General features: G+C 39.3%; 1 protein-coding gene across 3 annotated transcripts in view; it reads right to left on the bottom strand.

The window, feature by feature from the left end:
• Positions 1-16,033, bottom strand: part of LOC104600723 (uncharacterized) — a 29,544-nt gene that overhangs the window by 1,666 nt on the left and 11,845 nt on the right. For 2 of the 3 annotated variants that reach the window (XM_088894023.1, XM_088894025.1), the window contains exons 2-4: positions 944-996; positions 756-843; positions 317-415 (exon numbers count right to left, since the gene is read on the bottom strand). In XM_088894023.1, the coding sequence (XP_088750149.1) occupies positions 317-415; positions 756-843; positions 944-996 (240 nt within the window). Of the gene's footprint in view, positions 1-316; positions 416-755; positions 844-943; positions 997-12,586; positions 12,962-16,033 lie in introns of those variants that run through there. The other variant, XM_088894024.1, reaches the window with a different exon arrangement.

Here is a 16,033-nt window from a genome sequence, read left to right on the forward strand (position 1 = left end):
GCTCATTCAGTTGGAATCATAGATAAGCCAATGACTTAACTGATGGTCTTGCAAGGGAAGGAGTTGCTACTTGCTAGACATGACCTGCCATGGGGGGCACCACTGTACCAAGGCCAGGGTACACCTACGGGACTCACATATTTCTGCATTTCTACTCATCAGCATTTACTTTTTTGACCAACTTGTATTGGTCCATGCTGTAAGACTCTCTCGTAAGTAGGGGTGTTCCTCTTTATTACATAGATAAAATTCTTTTTGACCAGTGTTGGTAATCCCAAAAGAAAATCTTAAATAACATAAAACAGCTGCAATATACCTTCTTGTAGGCTGGTGAGAGCTTAATCTGCTGTTGGAGCCAATTGTAAACAACCGCATCCTCTTCTAATCTCTTCTGTTCTGCTTCTAGTTTGTGTAACTGCAGATATTGATATATTACATCTTCCAAAAGGCAATGAAAGTTGTGTTTGGATTATGGCAGAAGTGGAAACATGCAGTGGAAAAGGATTCATAGAATATACTTCACCATTTGGCTCTGATTAAAGAGTCAAATGGAATCTCAATATAAGCAGACCTTTAGACACATTTTCTGCCAATTTAGTGGATTTTGTAATCTGCAAGGGGGGCTAATAGTTTCATTTTGACACTTTCCTTTCATTTTAACTTTTCCTCCAGCATTCAACTTCCCACCAATCCAAACACAAGAAAGCATTTGCTGCCTCATCCTAGCAGCCAAAAGTACCAGTAACAAAACTGACCTGTTGACAAAGACGGTCAAACGAAGATCTATCTGCTTTGAATAATAGAGCCTTTGCTATTGTAAACTTCCTTTGGATGATCTCAGATCTGTAAAATAAGAACAGAGACCAGACCATTTTTAGATTTGAGGAACCTATAGGACGGATGATGCAGAAAGACAAACGTCTGGAAGAATTGGATGATATACTTGTGCTTCAATTCATTTCTCACTTCAATCAAGCAATTCACAAATTGACAAACCTGCATAGCAAGTAAAAGTGGCAGGCTAGTTTAATATTAAGTTGGAAGAATACTTCCCTGAAAGGAGAGTAGGAAGAAAAATGTTAGCTAGTCAAATTTTTAGCATTTCAATATGCTCTTTCCATGGTACCTAAGACATGAAAATATCCAATCAAAGCAGCCAAACAAATACTTACAATTACCTATTCTATCAATGCTTATTAGCTAGCATGCCATGTTAGCTTAAGCAATAAAGGGACTAAATTGCAGAATTAAACTCTTTATGGAGATTTAGGGGGGAGAGAGAGAGAGAGAGAGAGAGATCCTATCCAAATTTTAAGAATGCATGCTTGGTTGAGGTTAGAGTCAACCTAGCCAAGTCATACACAACCTGCAGTAGAGAACTACAGATACCAATGGCATCAAAACTTGGACTAGATTAGCTGGCTGCATTAATTAAAAGCATGAAACACTAAAATATAGGCATTTGAAATCTTCCAATAAGATCTCCAGCCACGACCTTCATTGTTTGAATCACAGCAGGGATCTAACTATATAGTCTATTAGCAAGAATTAAGAATCGCACCTAATATTTCCAATAAGGGGCTTACCAACTAACAGGCAAATATAAAGATAATAGCCATTTATAAGAATGATATGCTAAAATGAAAATATGGTATGCATATCTCAAAGTATTAATATACTTAAAATTTGAAACATATATCTAGCCTAGCTCTATTGCTATAGATGGTGCATGATTTTATTAAATAATTAGGGTTCAAGAGAATGAAATTGATTATATAAATTGATTACATGGCAAAAATCTCAACTTCTTTTTCAGAAGAGGTAAAGTATGAATTTCATTAAAAGACAGAATAAAATACCACGTACAACTAGAGGCTGTAATAGGGAGGAAAACATCCAAGAAACTAGGCCACTATTTCAGCATTTACAAAAAGATATACACAATCAAAAAAAGAACTATAAATCAAACAGTTTAATTGAGCTGAGCTGAAGACCAAGAATACAGTTTGCCACAACTATTTGCTACACATTTTTTTTTTACTTGGCTGCCTTTGTTATGAAATATTCGAGAGTTCCTTGCCATACCAACAACCACACTATTCCAGGAATCATTTGCTAAATAACCTTCCCTCTTTTGCTTGAACCTTGTATCTGCCACCCCTTCAAGAAACTATCCACCAACTCAGTACAACCCCCCTTGAAGGCAAACAAGCTGTGTACTTCCACCCAGATGTTATAAGAGAACTCACAGTGTAATAACTGGTGGTCAACAGACTCATCCATCCTGTTACAGAGGACACACACTGGTGAGTTGACTGCCACACCTCTAATCAAGAGATTACCTTTAGTCAGAATCTTATTGAGGTAGGCAGACCAGATGGAAGAAATCAATTTTTGAAGGAATGAATTTGCACCAGATTAGATCCATAGGGAACTCCTGATTTTCTTCTCTAGTCATCTTGTTATAAAAGGAGCTCACAGAAAACTGCTTATTCTTCCCACCCAGACAAACTCTTTTATCCTCACTAGTATGGTCAATATGGCTACAATAAAGCTTTTACAACAAATGAGCAAAATGATCAATCTCTAGTCATTTAAAGCTCTTCTAAAGATGGGATTCCAGACACAAGTTCCATTTGAAATCTGCATATACTCAGCTACTTTTGCTTCCTTATCCACTGCTATTGCAAACAATTCAGGAAAATCATCTTTCAAAAGGCTACCTCCACACCAGCAATCCTTCCAGAACCTGACCTTGGTTCCTTTCCCCACCTCAAAACTGATTTCCTTACTGAAAAGACTAGCTTTTCTCTTTCCTTTTCCACACCAAACATCCACACGGCTGAATTGCTTCACCTGTACCCCAACCCCACTTCTTAGGGCCCATTCTTTTTTTGGATTTTGAGAGGGGGGAAAGTTGGTCAAGGGATTTTGGTTCTCATTGACCAAGACACCCATGTTCTTTTTTCAGATTTATGTGGGGCCCATAGAAAAATTGTTTTCCCTGGGTATCACTTACTGGAGTAAGTGATACCCATCTCCCAGGTGGGTAAGTAACTTTCCCACCTGGGGGGGAAGTAGCCAACACTTGGATGGGACAAAACTGCCACTTTTAATAATAGCTTTTTATGGATAAAATGGTCATTTCCTTATTTTCCTAGGAAATAAAAGAACATGGGTAAATGCACTTACCCGGGTAAATAAATTCCCAATAAGCGAGCGGGGCCTTAGAGCATATTTTGCTTTTATTACTCTTCTCCACAGGCTGTTTTCTTTTCTGACCAAATCTCCAAAACCATTTGCGAGGAGGGCAATGTTTAAATCTCTCAGTCTTCTGATTCCTAACCCTTGATTTTTATTATGCTTACATACCCTTCCCTGTTTACTAGATGAATCTTCTTATCCTCCTTCCATCCCTTCCATAAGAACTCCCTTTGTTTCTTTTCAATGGAGGGGGGCTGCCATCCCGGCTAGAATTAGGTATATGGGCAGTAAAGTGGCGTTCGCTAGCATTGAATCGACCTCCGAATGCTGAAAATGTTGCTTTTTCAGCGGTTGGAGGTCGTTTAGTTCTACCTCTGAAGCATCCCTCCAAATACTGAAAAACCCTTGGAATAATTCAGCAATTGAACTACCTCCACACCCTTGTCGCCTAGTCGCCTAGGCAATGGATTTTTTCAAATAAAATATGTATCCTAGGGTAGTTCCCTAGGTTCCATAATCATATATCCTTAATAATTATCCATAATTTTCATGAGAAAAGTATAAACTTCTATAGAAAATCAACAAATTCCAACATATTCATGAGAAAAAAAGAAGAAAGAAAAGAAATTTCAAAAAATATAAGGGCTGAACCTCTATTTCTGTTATAGGAAAAGAAGAAAAGAAAAGGTGGAAGAAGAAAATTGGTATATAGTATAGACACACAAAATTAGTAAAGAAAAAGAAGTAAATGTGTTGGTTAGGCAACATTTTAAGTTCTTCCTTACTTATTGGTTCAGGTTTTGAAGTCTTTCAGGGTTCAATACAGCATTTAGCAATGTTTGTGTGGATTAAACCCTAACAAATAAGAAAATAATAAAAAGAAATTAGTATATAAACACACAAGATGAATATTTTAGTTTAAAAATGTCTATTTTAAAATTATAACCTCAAAAAATTAAGAATATAAAAGTTTTGTCTAACACACTAGAAAACTGCTTGGCGATTAGGCGAGGCAAGCCTCCAAGGGCACCTTGTCGCCTAGGTGCCACCTTGACAACTATGTTACGAGTGTGTCCAAAGGTAGTGGATGAAATCTCACTTCCGACCATGTCCTTCTATAAATTTTAAAAACCCAAAATTGGTCGTCTTCCTCCACCCTTCCGTAACCAAAAAATGTTGAAAACTTCACACCCCTGTTACGGTTCTCATCTTTGTGTCATCATCATTGTGCTCCTCTCAGTCTGAATTCTCTACAGTCGACTCAACTTTGATTGATGGTCCCAAGTACACCCATTCTTCTCTTCAAGACTAGGATGGGAGATCCTTCTGTTCCAAATCTAGATTTCTCACAAGATTCCTCCAACGAACTTGATGAACTCGTTGTCAATCCATTACCAGAAGATGTAGACGGTAATGGTTCCAGTAACAGAAATGATGATCGGATTGATGAGCTAGATGTTGTAGAAGAAGAGAGAGATGATCAGTCTAAGGTTTTGAATGAAGAGGAGATCCTAAGAGAAGTGGATGAAGAGGAATCAGAGTCTAACGGTGTGGTTGGAATACAAATAAGAGGTCTGGTTATTATTGGGACCATGTTCTACGAGTGACAGAGGCAGGCGTTTGATAGGTGTTCTATTGATGAACAATTGACAATTATTCTGGTTCTACTTTTGATCTGGATTCAGAGGATCGAAGTAAGAAAATTAGCTTTATTTCCGGCAGTTAGAGGAGACACATTGTTGAAGATGGATTGAAGATGCATTGTTGTTGAATACTAGTGATAGAGGAGATAAGCTTACGTTTGAACACATTATTGTTGAAGACGGGTGACAGAGGAGATAAGCTTACAGGTTGAAGATGCATTGTTGTTGAAGACAGGTAACAGAGGAGATAAACTTACGGGTTGAAGACGAGTAACAAAATAGACAAGCTTATGCAGAAAGTAAGTGAAATGAGCTTAAGATTACCTTTGGTGTAACAAAACCATTGAAAATTTTGGAGAAGCAAAGAAGCCCCATGATTCTGAAGTGATCAGAGATGGTAATGACTCTTCTACTAGGAAGAGGAGTAATTTAATATTATTTATTAATTATTTTAATTTATCATTTCTTAAAATTTTATGTTTTTATTACTTTATAATTTTTTCTATAATATCATATTCTTTTAATCATTTTATTTATTGTTAGTTAAATAAAAGTTCAAGGGGTAAATTTGTAAAATGCATATTTAATCAGACGTCACAGCATTCAGATTATCGAACAACTTCACTACAATCAGATGCTTGTAAAAGCAAAAAAACAAATTTCTCATGGATTGCTTTCAGAGATTTTTTTACTTTCTAGACTCCAGACTTCAGATTTACCGAACACCACCTAAGTAGACTAGGATAGAAGTCAACGCACTTTTAACTAATTTGAGTTTACCCCTTTTTGATAATCCACTGTGCCAATTTCTTATACACCCTCTCTACTATAGGCTCCCAAACAGATTTTGCATTGCATTTTGCCCCTAGAGGCATGCCCAAATATTTGATGGGCAGCTTCCCCACCTTGAAACCCCAACAATCTGCCCAACTTAGAAAATCCCCCACCTCTTCCACTTCTATGAATATTTAGGTGCAGCCCTGAGACTACTTCAAACCACCATAAGGTTGCCATCAAATACTCTAATTGCTTGCTAGAAGCATCACAGAAAAACACTGAATCATCATCAAACTGAAGGAGAGGAATCTCTAATATTTCCTCCCCCACTGTGAAACCCTCCAAAAAACCACCCCTAACTGCTCTGAAGACCAACTGACCCAAAACTTTCATCACACATCAAAATAACAAAGGGGATAAGGGGTCCTCTTTACTAAGACACAAAACAAACCTCTTGAACTCCTGAACTGACCACAGGCCACACCATTTACTAAGACAGAAAACAAAGGACTAGTCACACAAACCTTCATTCAATTCCTCCATTTGGAACTAACGTTTTTTCTCCTCAACATAATCCAGAAATTCCATGGTCGTATGCTTTTTCCAAATCCATCTTACACAGCAATCCAGCTTTCCCACATCTTAACCAAGAGACTATAATTTCATTTGCTACCAAAACCCCATCTGTTAATTGTCTCCCTTCAATAATAGCCTCTTGGAATTTGGAGATAATCATGCTCATTACCGGCTTCAACCTCTTGGCCAAGACTTTGGACAAAATCTTGTAAACACTCCATCACTCCCAATGAGGTTGATTGGTCAAAAATTCCTTAGATCTTCAGCCCATTTTTTCTTAGGTAATAGGGTGATAAAAGTGGAATTTAGGCTTCTTTCCAAATGTGTAGAAGAGTGGAATTCTGAGAAAACTTTCATAATATCTTCCTTGAGAAAGCCCCAGCATCTCTTGAAAAACTTCATTGTAAAACCATCAAGCCTTGGAGATTTGTCTCCTTTCATCTCATTTATTGTCTCCCACACCTCTTGTTCAAAGAAACCTCTTTCTTCCAGATTTCTTGCTCGGTCCTCAGATAAACCACTGAACGCCAATCCATCCAGCTTTGGCTGGATCTTCCAATCCTCTTGAAAACCTAGAGCCCTACATTTCGCAATAGTATTGCCATCAGCTATATTAGGTCCCCTTTGTAAGCCAATAAGGATAAAGATGGACTTGGAGTCACCAAGGGAAAGGAAATGGGGTTTAGCTCAGAATGGAATGAAGTCAGATCCCCTTCTCAAAGGATGGTTTCCCTATTTATAGAAGTGAGGGAGAGGGCTACATTGCATGAAGCAAGAATTTTGGAATATTCCTCATGTAGTGTCTAGAAACATATGTCACCAATTCCTCCCCTTAGGATGTGTGTTCCTTAGCACCACAATGTCATTAGAGCATGATCTCAAGTCTCCTCCAAGGGTAATGCATGTCAATATTGTACTCAAGTACAAGCGGTTATGGCTTCTTGAGGCACTGAACATGCATTTGACACCTTAAAAGCCATCTTCGTGCTCTACACCCCCGATTTGGTTTCACGAGGTTCAACTGGATTCACATGTTTTGATCTGCCTTGCAAGGTGAAATTAGTCTTGCCTTGCAAGGTTTTGTTCTCAAAGCCAAATTAGTCTTGCCTAGCGAGGTTGAATTGACTTTGCCCCACAGGATTAGCACGTGAGGTTGAACTATCTTGATCGCGTGAGGTTTGATTATTGTCGTCAACGTTGCAAGATCCACTGCCCCACACCCTTTTCTTTACACCTTTTATGTTGTTGCAGGATGACAATATTATTTGAAAATGGTAGTCTATAGATGAGTTACCATCAATCCTTCCCCATACATTGTCTCAGAATACAATCAGATATTAGGTGATGCAGGATCAATTGCCCAAACACCATACTGAAGTTGGGTGGGTAGGAAACTTCTTTCAGGATTAGAGCAGGTTCTGGGGGTCCGATGGCATGTCCATAAATCAAGTTAGGAAGGAGTAGAAATCACTGTTTTGAAATCTAGATGAATTCCTTGTGAAGAGAAAGAAGAAGATGAAGAGTTTCAGTAGTAGAGAAAAAAAGAGAAGAAAGAAAGAGTAGGATGTCAACCAAAATTGAATTAGGTCTGGCCACCAATCCCTCATTATATTTTATACTTAACTTAAAAGAATAAGAGATTAAAAGAATGCCCTTAGTAGGGCGGCTACTAAAGTAGCTGAATAGTCACAACTTAAAAACATAAGCTAATGGGCCTAAAGCCCAATAACTTCCTAACTTAACAACTTAAAAAATAAGAGCTAAATAATTGAGCCCAATAACAAGAAATTGACCCCACTCAACACTCCCCCTCAAGTTGGGAGTAAATGTCACACATTCCCAACTTGCATAGATCATGCTCTAGCTTGTTCCTTGCAACACCTTTTGTGAGAACATCAGCAAGCTGCAGATCAGAAGCAATGTATGGGAGACAAACTTCCCCAGAAGTCACCCTTTCTCTGATGAAATGTCTATCCACTTCAATGTGCTTTGTCTGGTCATGCTGAAATGGGTTATGGGCAATGTTGATTGCTGCCTAGTTATCACAGTACAACATCATAGTTTCTTCTGCTTGTACATCAATCTCTCCTAACAGAGAACGGATCCAGAGGAGTTCTGAAACTCCATGTGCCATGGCCCTATATTCAACTTCAGCACTTGATCTTGCCACCACTATCTGTTTCTTACTCTTCCACGAGACAAGGTTACCCCCAACAAGAGTGCATACTCCTGAAGTAGATCTGCTGTCATCAAGGCATCTTGCCCAATCTACATCTGTGTAAGCCTCTAGTTTCAACTGTCCATGATCAGCAAACAATATGCCTCTGCCTGGGTGTCCCTTCAGATAAGCAAGAATCCTGTCAACAACCTTCCAATGTTGGACTCGTGGAGCATGCATATATTGACTTACCACACTTATTGCATAGGAAATGTCTGGTCTTGTCATACACAAGTATAGCAGCCGCCCTACAAGTCTCTAATATCTCCCAATGTCCTTTACTGGCTCACCTTCTAATGCATTAATTCTGTGATTCTGATCAATAGGAGTATTGATTGCCTTTGTTCCAAACTTCCTTGTTTCTTGTAGAAGATCCAAGACATACTTCCTCTGAGAGATTAAAATTCCATGTTTTGATCTTGCAACTTCAATTCCTAAGAAGTATCTAAGTTTTCCAAGATCCTTAATTTCAAATTCTCTGTGTAGATTCTTCTTCAGACAATCAATCTCACTTAGGTCATTCCCTATGACAACAATATCATCCACATAAACAATTAAGACTGACACCAAGGAACCCCTCCGCTTCATAAACAAGGTATGGTCAGATTAAGTCTAAGTGTAGCCAAAAGCAACCAAGGCTTTCCTGAACCTGTCAAACTATGCTCTGGGAGACTGCTTTAATCCATAAAGTGACTTCTTAAGTTTGCATACCTTTCCCTTTTCAACATCATTGTAGAAACCAGCAGGACGATCCATATAAACTTCTTCTTGCAGGTCTCCATTTAGGAAAGCATTCTTCACATCAAGTTGAAACAGGGGCCAAGAGTATGTGGCAGCAAGAGAAAGAAGTATCCGAACAGAGGTCATCTTTGCAACTGGTGCAAAGGTCTCTAAGTAATCAATGCCATAGGTCTGTGTGTGCCCTTTTGCAACAAGTCTGGCCTTATACCTTTCTATACTTCCATCTGCCTTATATTTGACTGTGTAAACCCATCTGCATCCAACAGTCTCTTTGCCCTCTAGTAGGTCCACAACAATGTTTTAAAACGCGGAGGCATAACGCGAGGCGTTCCACTACCCGAAGGCGTGAAGCATAGTTCAGAACGTGGGAGGCGTAAGCCTCCCGAGCACAAGGAGGCATAAGCCTCAAGTATGTATTTTTTTTTATAATTATAGTGGGTATATTAATAAAAAATAGATATTTTAAGCATAAAACATATATAACACTAAAATGAAATAGGGATCAAAAGAGATCAAAATATCAAATTGCAGGCTTTGTAGCACCTAATTAAATTAAAAAAAAAAAGAGTATTAGTTAAAATTCACAAATTATAATTTCTATCATTTAATTCAGATTTCTACTTTCTCTAAGACTATAAACATTCAGTTTCTAGAATTCACGAGCAAAATCAATAAAAGGCTGAACTGATGAAGCTACAGCCAACAGTTGGGTCGTGGGCCTCTTGGCCTAATCGGTCCATTAAATGTGTTAAAAAAAAGAAAAAATAGGAAGAACAGAATCAATAGATTACATAACTACTAAAATCATGCAGCTTTGTTCAACAGATTACATAATTTATTCATGCAGCCTTGTTCAAGAAGGCTGAAACAAAACTACTAAAATCAAGAAAAAATAAAGAAACAAAGAAACAACAGAATACAGAAATGAAGAACATAACTACTAAGTACTAAGTTACGAACTGTTGAAGCTTATTTCCAAAAAAAAAAAAAAACAGAATCGTTGCACCTTTGTCACGTTCACAGCTGCCCAGGTTGGTCGGTTACTCGGTTGGCCCAGCAGCAACCTCTCTTCAATAGTTCGATTGCAATTGAAAATAGAATAAAAAAAAAAAGATCACATCTGAGAAATTTCAGGTTTCTTGAAGAAGAAAGAAGAATAAAGAAGTTGCAGGTTGCTTGAAGTTGCAAACTGCAAAGAAGAAGAAGAAGAAGAAGAAAGAAAGAAAGAAGTTACAGCCTTGCAGGTTGCTCAAAGTTGCAAGTTGTGAAGTGCGGAAGAAGAAGAAGAAGAAAGGAAAAGAAAAAAAAAATACCAGACCAGATTTCTTGAAGTCGAAGTTGCAGATTGAACGTTGGAACAGAGTAGAGCTTCTTCGCAGTTCGCACTTAGCAAGAGGTTTCGCAGTTCAGACTTCACAGTTCTTTCGAGCCCTAAAGTTTGGGTTCGAAAGAGGGATATTTCCCCCTCTCTTAGACTTAAAAAATAGTTGTATACAATGGGGGCCATGATATAATCGTGGCCCCACCAATTAGAACATAAAAAAAAAATTAAAACAAATAATTTGTTAAATGTTTAAATACATCACACATGGGAGGCGTAAGCCTCTTTCCAAAGGTGTGCCAGAAGCATACACCTCCCTGGAAGCATACGCCTCTATACCTGAGGCATATGCCTTAATGGTCTGGGTGCTTCTGTCATGCGCCTCCCACGCCTTTTAAAACACTGGTCCACAATCTCCTACGTATGATTCTTAATTAAAGTTTCCATCTCTTCCTGCATAGTTGTCTCCCATTCAGGTTTGGAGAGAGCCTCACTGACACCCTTGGGTATAGACACAGAGTCAAAAGAGGAAAGAAAAGCTCGATAGGAAGGAGAAAGTCCACTGTAGGATAGGTACTGTGAAATACAATGAACAGTATACTTTCTCTTCCCTTTTCTAAGAGCAATAGGAAGGTCCAAGTTATCTGTAATGGGGTTAGTAGAATCAATGGGAACTGAAACAGTAGAGGGATCAAGAGGAATACCTGAATCCGTATCAACTGAATTTGGAGTCTCCAAGGAACTGACAGGAAGTGATGTGAGCTCAGTTGCAGTGGAATCAACCTCCCCGTGAAGTCTCTGTCGTGAATAACGCTGAGAAGCAGGACGCAAGGGAGGTGGTAAGGTAGGTGATATAGGAGGATCAGGCACAGGAGTAGACACAGGAACTGGAACTGGAAGAGAGATAGACTGCTCACTCACTTCCCCAAAACACTCCCCTTGAGAAGGATTCTTCGAGAAGAAGTATGTGGACTCAAAAAAAGTGACATCCATAGTAACATACCAACTCCCAAAGATTGGATCATAGCAGTAGTACCCTTTCTAATTTTCTGCATATCCAAGGAAGACACACTTCTTTGCCTTTGGATCAAGCTTCGAACGGTGAGGACCAAGAATATGTGCGAAGCAAACACACCCAAACATTCTAAGAGGAATATGGAACATCTCCCTCTTAAGAAAAAGAAGGTTGAATGGGGGGTGCTGAATCCAAGTATACAAGAGGGCACCCTATTAATCAAAAATACTGTTGTGAGAACTGTATCACCCCAAAACCGAACAGGAACTGTAGATGTGATCATCATGCTTGCAATCTCAACAATGTGTCTTTTCTTCCTTTCTGCAGCACCATTCTGCTGTGGACTATAGGAACAACTGCTCTGATGAACAACACCATATTCTAACAGATATGAAGCAAGGTGTTTTTCAAAATATTCCTTGGCATTGTCTGATCTGAACACCTTTATTCGTGTTCCAAGTAGACCTGTTCATGGGCCGGGCCGGGCCGGGCTTTTACTGTGTATTAACAAATATTTTTAAGGCTCGAGCCCGAACCCGGCCCGACCATCGGGCCTACAATTTGGGCCCGAGCCCGGCCCTCATAAAAAGCCCGAAGCCCGAGCCCGAAATTTATCCTATATTATTATTATTATTAATGTTGAAGCAGTTGAATAAAGAGAGAGATAGATTGAAATTATAAAGAAAAGAATAAAATATATATATTAAATTATAAATATATATTTTAATAAATATTATATTATTTATATATTTTATATAATATATAAAATACATATTATATATTTTATAAAATATATAATACTGAGTCGGGCCGGGCCGGGCCGGGCTCGGGCCAGGCTTTTTTGACAAATCCCGAGCCCGGCCCGAAACACAGTCGGGCTTACTGTGTTAAGCCCGAGGTCAGGCCCGCGGGCCTAATTATATGACCAAGCCCGGCTGGGGTGCAGGCCGGGCCGTCGGGCTACCCGGCCCATGAACAGGTCTAGTTCCAAGCTGTGTTAGCACCATCTAATAAAATTGCCTTACCAAGGATGGTACCTCATCTTGGGATCTCATCAAGTAAATCTAAGAATATCGAGAGAAATCATCCACAAATAACAGAAAATATCAATAACCACCCATAGAAGGAGCATGATAATGTCCCCACACATTAAAATAAATAACATCAAAAGGAGATGAACATCTTTTATTACTACCTTTAAAGGAATGTCTACAATGCTTTCCAAGTTGACAACCTTCACACTCCAGACTTGACAAACTAACAGACTCAAATAGCTTTGGAAACAAAAGACTCAAAGAAGAAAAAGGCAAATGACCTAAACAATTATGCCAAAACATAATCTGACTCATAGACCCTGACTCACTATCCCTACTGACATGATGACTCTGATGAGGAGGAAGCACATCTAGGAGGTAGATTCCATTCACTTCACGACCACTCCCAATCATCCTCTTTGAATCCAGATCCTACAACATACAATGACCAGGAGAAAAAATTACTAAACAGTTCAGGTTCTTAATCAAACTACTAATAGATAACAGATTAGTACTTAATCTGGGAACATGAAGGACAGAGGGAAGGGAAATGGAATCACTACTCTTAACATACCCCTTCCTAGCAATGGGAACATGAGATCCATCAGCTGTGGAGACCCTGTCTCTGCCCGAACAGAGCTGATAAGAAGAAAAAATAGTGGAACTATGCTTCAACAGGATCAAACTTGTGTGTTTGAAAGCATCTTATGTAGGGCCATAAGTTGGGTAAAATCCTTGGATCTGTTCTCCTCCTACACTTTTGATGACATAAGGAGAAATTGGGAACAACTGGCCAAAAGTTCTGCAATCAGAAGCAAGTCGATGGTGGATTGGAAGTCTCCTGATGCAGGCGTCATTAAACTAAATTTTGATGGCAGTAGTTTGGGCAACCCGGGGCCTTCTGGAATAGAGGGAGTCTTTAGAAACGAAGGTCAGATTGTAGCTCTATTTTCTAGTCCTATAGGGTGGGGAGATTCGGTAAATGCAGAACTCCAAGCTGTGTTACAAGGAGCAGAATATGCAAGAGAGTTGGCAGTGGAGCATTTAATGATTGAAGGTGATTCCAAATTGGTTGTTGGATGGCTAAAAGAACCAGAGACGGCAGCCTGGTCGTACAAGGGGAATTTGAGAAGATTTAAGTGGCTGACTTGAAATATTTCAGTCACAGTTCAATGGGAAAGAAGATCGGCAAATGGGCTAGCAGACCTCCTAGCTAAACAAGGAGTACATAGGAATCAGCTCTTTTGGGCTCAATTGTAAGCTTTATGATGTAGTTAGGAGGCTGCACCCCACACCTCTTAGTGGGGAATTGTATGATGTATACTTAGTTCTTTAATCAATAATATTATCATTTCCATTATCTATCAAAAAAAAACAGGAGTAACAGAGCTCTATCACCTTCCTTCTTCCAAGGTCCACACCTAACTTTCCTACCACCACCTCCTCAAAGACGTTTGCTACTTCTACCACACCTAAAACTTTCTCAACCTCCTCCCTCCTTCCCAAACCCACACGAAAACTACCATTCAGCTCTTCCTTATATTGTCGTTGAGCAGTATCATTTTTCTCAGCTTGGGTAAGTGAGCAGCAAACCGCGTCTGGACCGACATTTCCTCCGTCATCACTTCCTGAGATGCTTCCTAAGTCAGCCATGACAAACCCTTTCCAGACCTCCTCCTCATTTTCCTCCAGCCAACCTTCTCTTCTTTACTGTCCTCATTTGGGCCGCTGGACAGAACTTTATTTGCCTGAAAAATTAAAGATGGAGTGCCAGCATCCTCTGTTAGAGTCGCTCCTTCAGTTTCCACCACATGTTGCTCGCAGCAACAGGTGCATTCTTACCTATGCCAGGGCTCCAGACAATATTGCTTCCTGTGTTCCCCTCCACTGTCCTCACCGCGGCTTCTTTTTTCCCTTTTTTGAACCTAAAAGTCACCCATTCCCAGCAATCTTCCTTTCCCCTTTGAGTTCTAACTAGAGAGGGTTTGCATGATCTCATCCATCTTTTTGGACGTTTAAACGAAGCTGAACTCCACCTATTACACTTTAGACCTAACACACCGACCCACTTCCTTTCTTTTGATTTTCGAAAGTGGGCCCTAGTTAAACCAGCAGTTGACTCCTCAATAGGAAGCATCAAAACCTTTCCAACTCCATCAGGCCCCAACCCCTTGTGTTTTTGGTCCACCACGTGTCCTTCAGTCTCTGGCCCCCCTCCCACTACATTAATCTCTGGCACATATGCCAACTCCTTTCTCTTACCTTTTGTCTCTAGAGCTCCTGAAAATCAAGCATCCATTCACAACAAAAGAAAATGATGCAGAAGACATGTAAAAGCAGAAAGATGTTCAACTGGTTTGATCACCACTCTAGTATGCAAACTTTTTCTAAGACCAGATCCTCCATCCCCCCTATCTTCTACAAGATTCAAAATACTTCATTTTCATTATCCTTTTTCTAAAAATTCAATTAAAATGACAATTTATATCACAGTATGGGGACTTGGATTTCCCTTTACAAACTCTAATTTAGACTTAACTACACAAAAACAACTCCCAACTGCTGTATGGCTATAACAAACCCATAGAGGTACTCAAATAGGGATATAGCTGAAAGCCTGAAACAACTCTAACTACCCACTACTAATCCTACGAGTCTACAACTAAACAGACCAGAAACAACTCCAAGATAGACCAACAAAATAGGAAGACACAAATCCCATTATAGAAACATAGAATGGCATCCATGGTTAAAATGGCTATAACTCTCTCCAAACATGTATGATTTAGAATATGTTGGTCATGGGAGTATCAACTAGTTTAGCCACCAATTTGCTGGTCTCTTTCAACAAATCAAGGGTGTACTTTCTTTGAGAAATGAAGATACCCCTCTTGGACCTTGCAACGTCAACACCAAGAAAATATCTTAGGTCATCAAGACCCTTAATTTCAAATCCAGTTGCCAGATACTGCATTAGGTCTTATATCTTTGCCTTGTTATTGCTAGTAATCAGCATATCATCAACATATACAACCAAAACTGCCACCAAATTCTTCTTTCTTTTAACAAAGAGTGTGATCGGCCAATTAACAGAGAGAGAGAGAGAGAGAGAGTTCGACATGCTACCGTGTAAAACACACCTTTTGAAGGCTCCTCTAAATCGATCAAACCAAGCAAGAGGTGACTGTTTCAGACCATAGATAGATTTCTAAATCTTAGAAACCTTGCCTTCACTTCCAGGAATAAACACCCCTGGGGAAGCTCCATATATACATCTTGTAGGTCATCATTCAAGAGAGCATTCTTGACATCCATTTGATACAGTGACCAAGAAAAATGTGCAACCAAAGAAATCAAAACCTGAATAGTATTCATCTTGGCCATTGTATGTCTGGTGTATCCTTTAGCTACTAGACAAGTTTTATATCTCGTAATAGAACCATCCGACTTATATTTCACAGTGTATACCCACTTATAACTAACAATGACCTTCCCATGAGGTAG

The sequence above is a fragment of the Nelumbo nucifera genome, chromosome 8, assembly GCF_055504915.1.
Source record: "Nelumbo nucifera cultivar China Antique chromosome 8, China Antique-T2T, whole genome shotgun sequence".
Taxonomy (NCBI): Eukaryota; Viridiplantae; Streptophyta; class Magnoliopsida; order Proteales; family Nelumbonaceae; genus Nelumbo; species Nelumbo nucifera.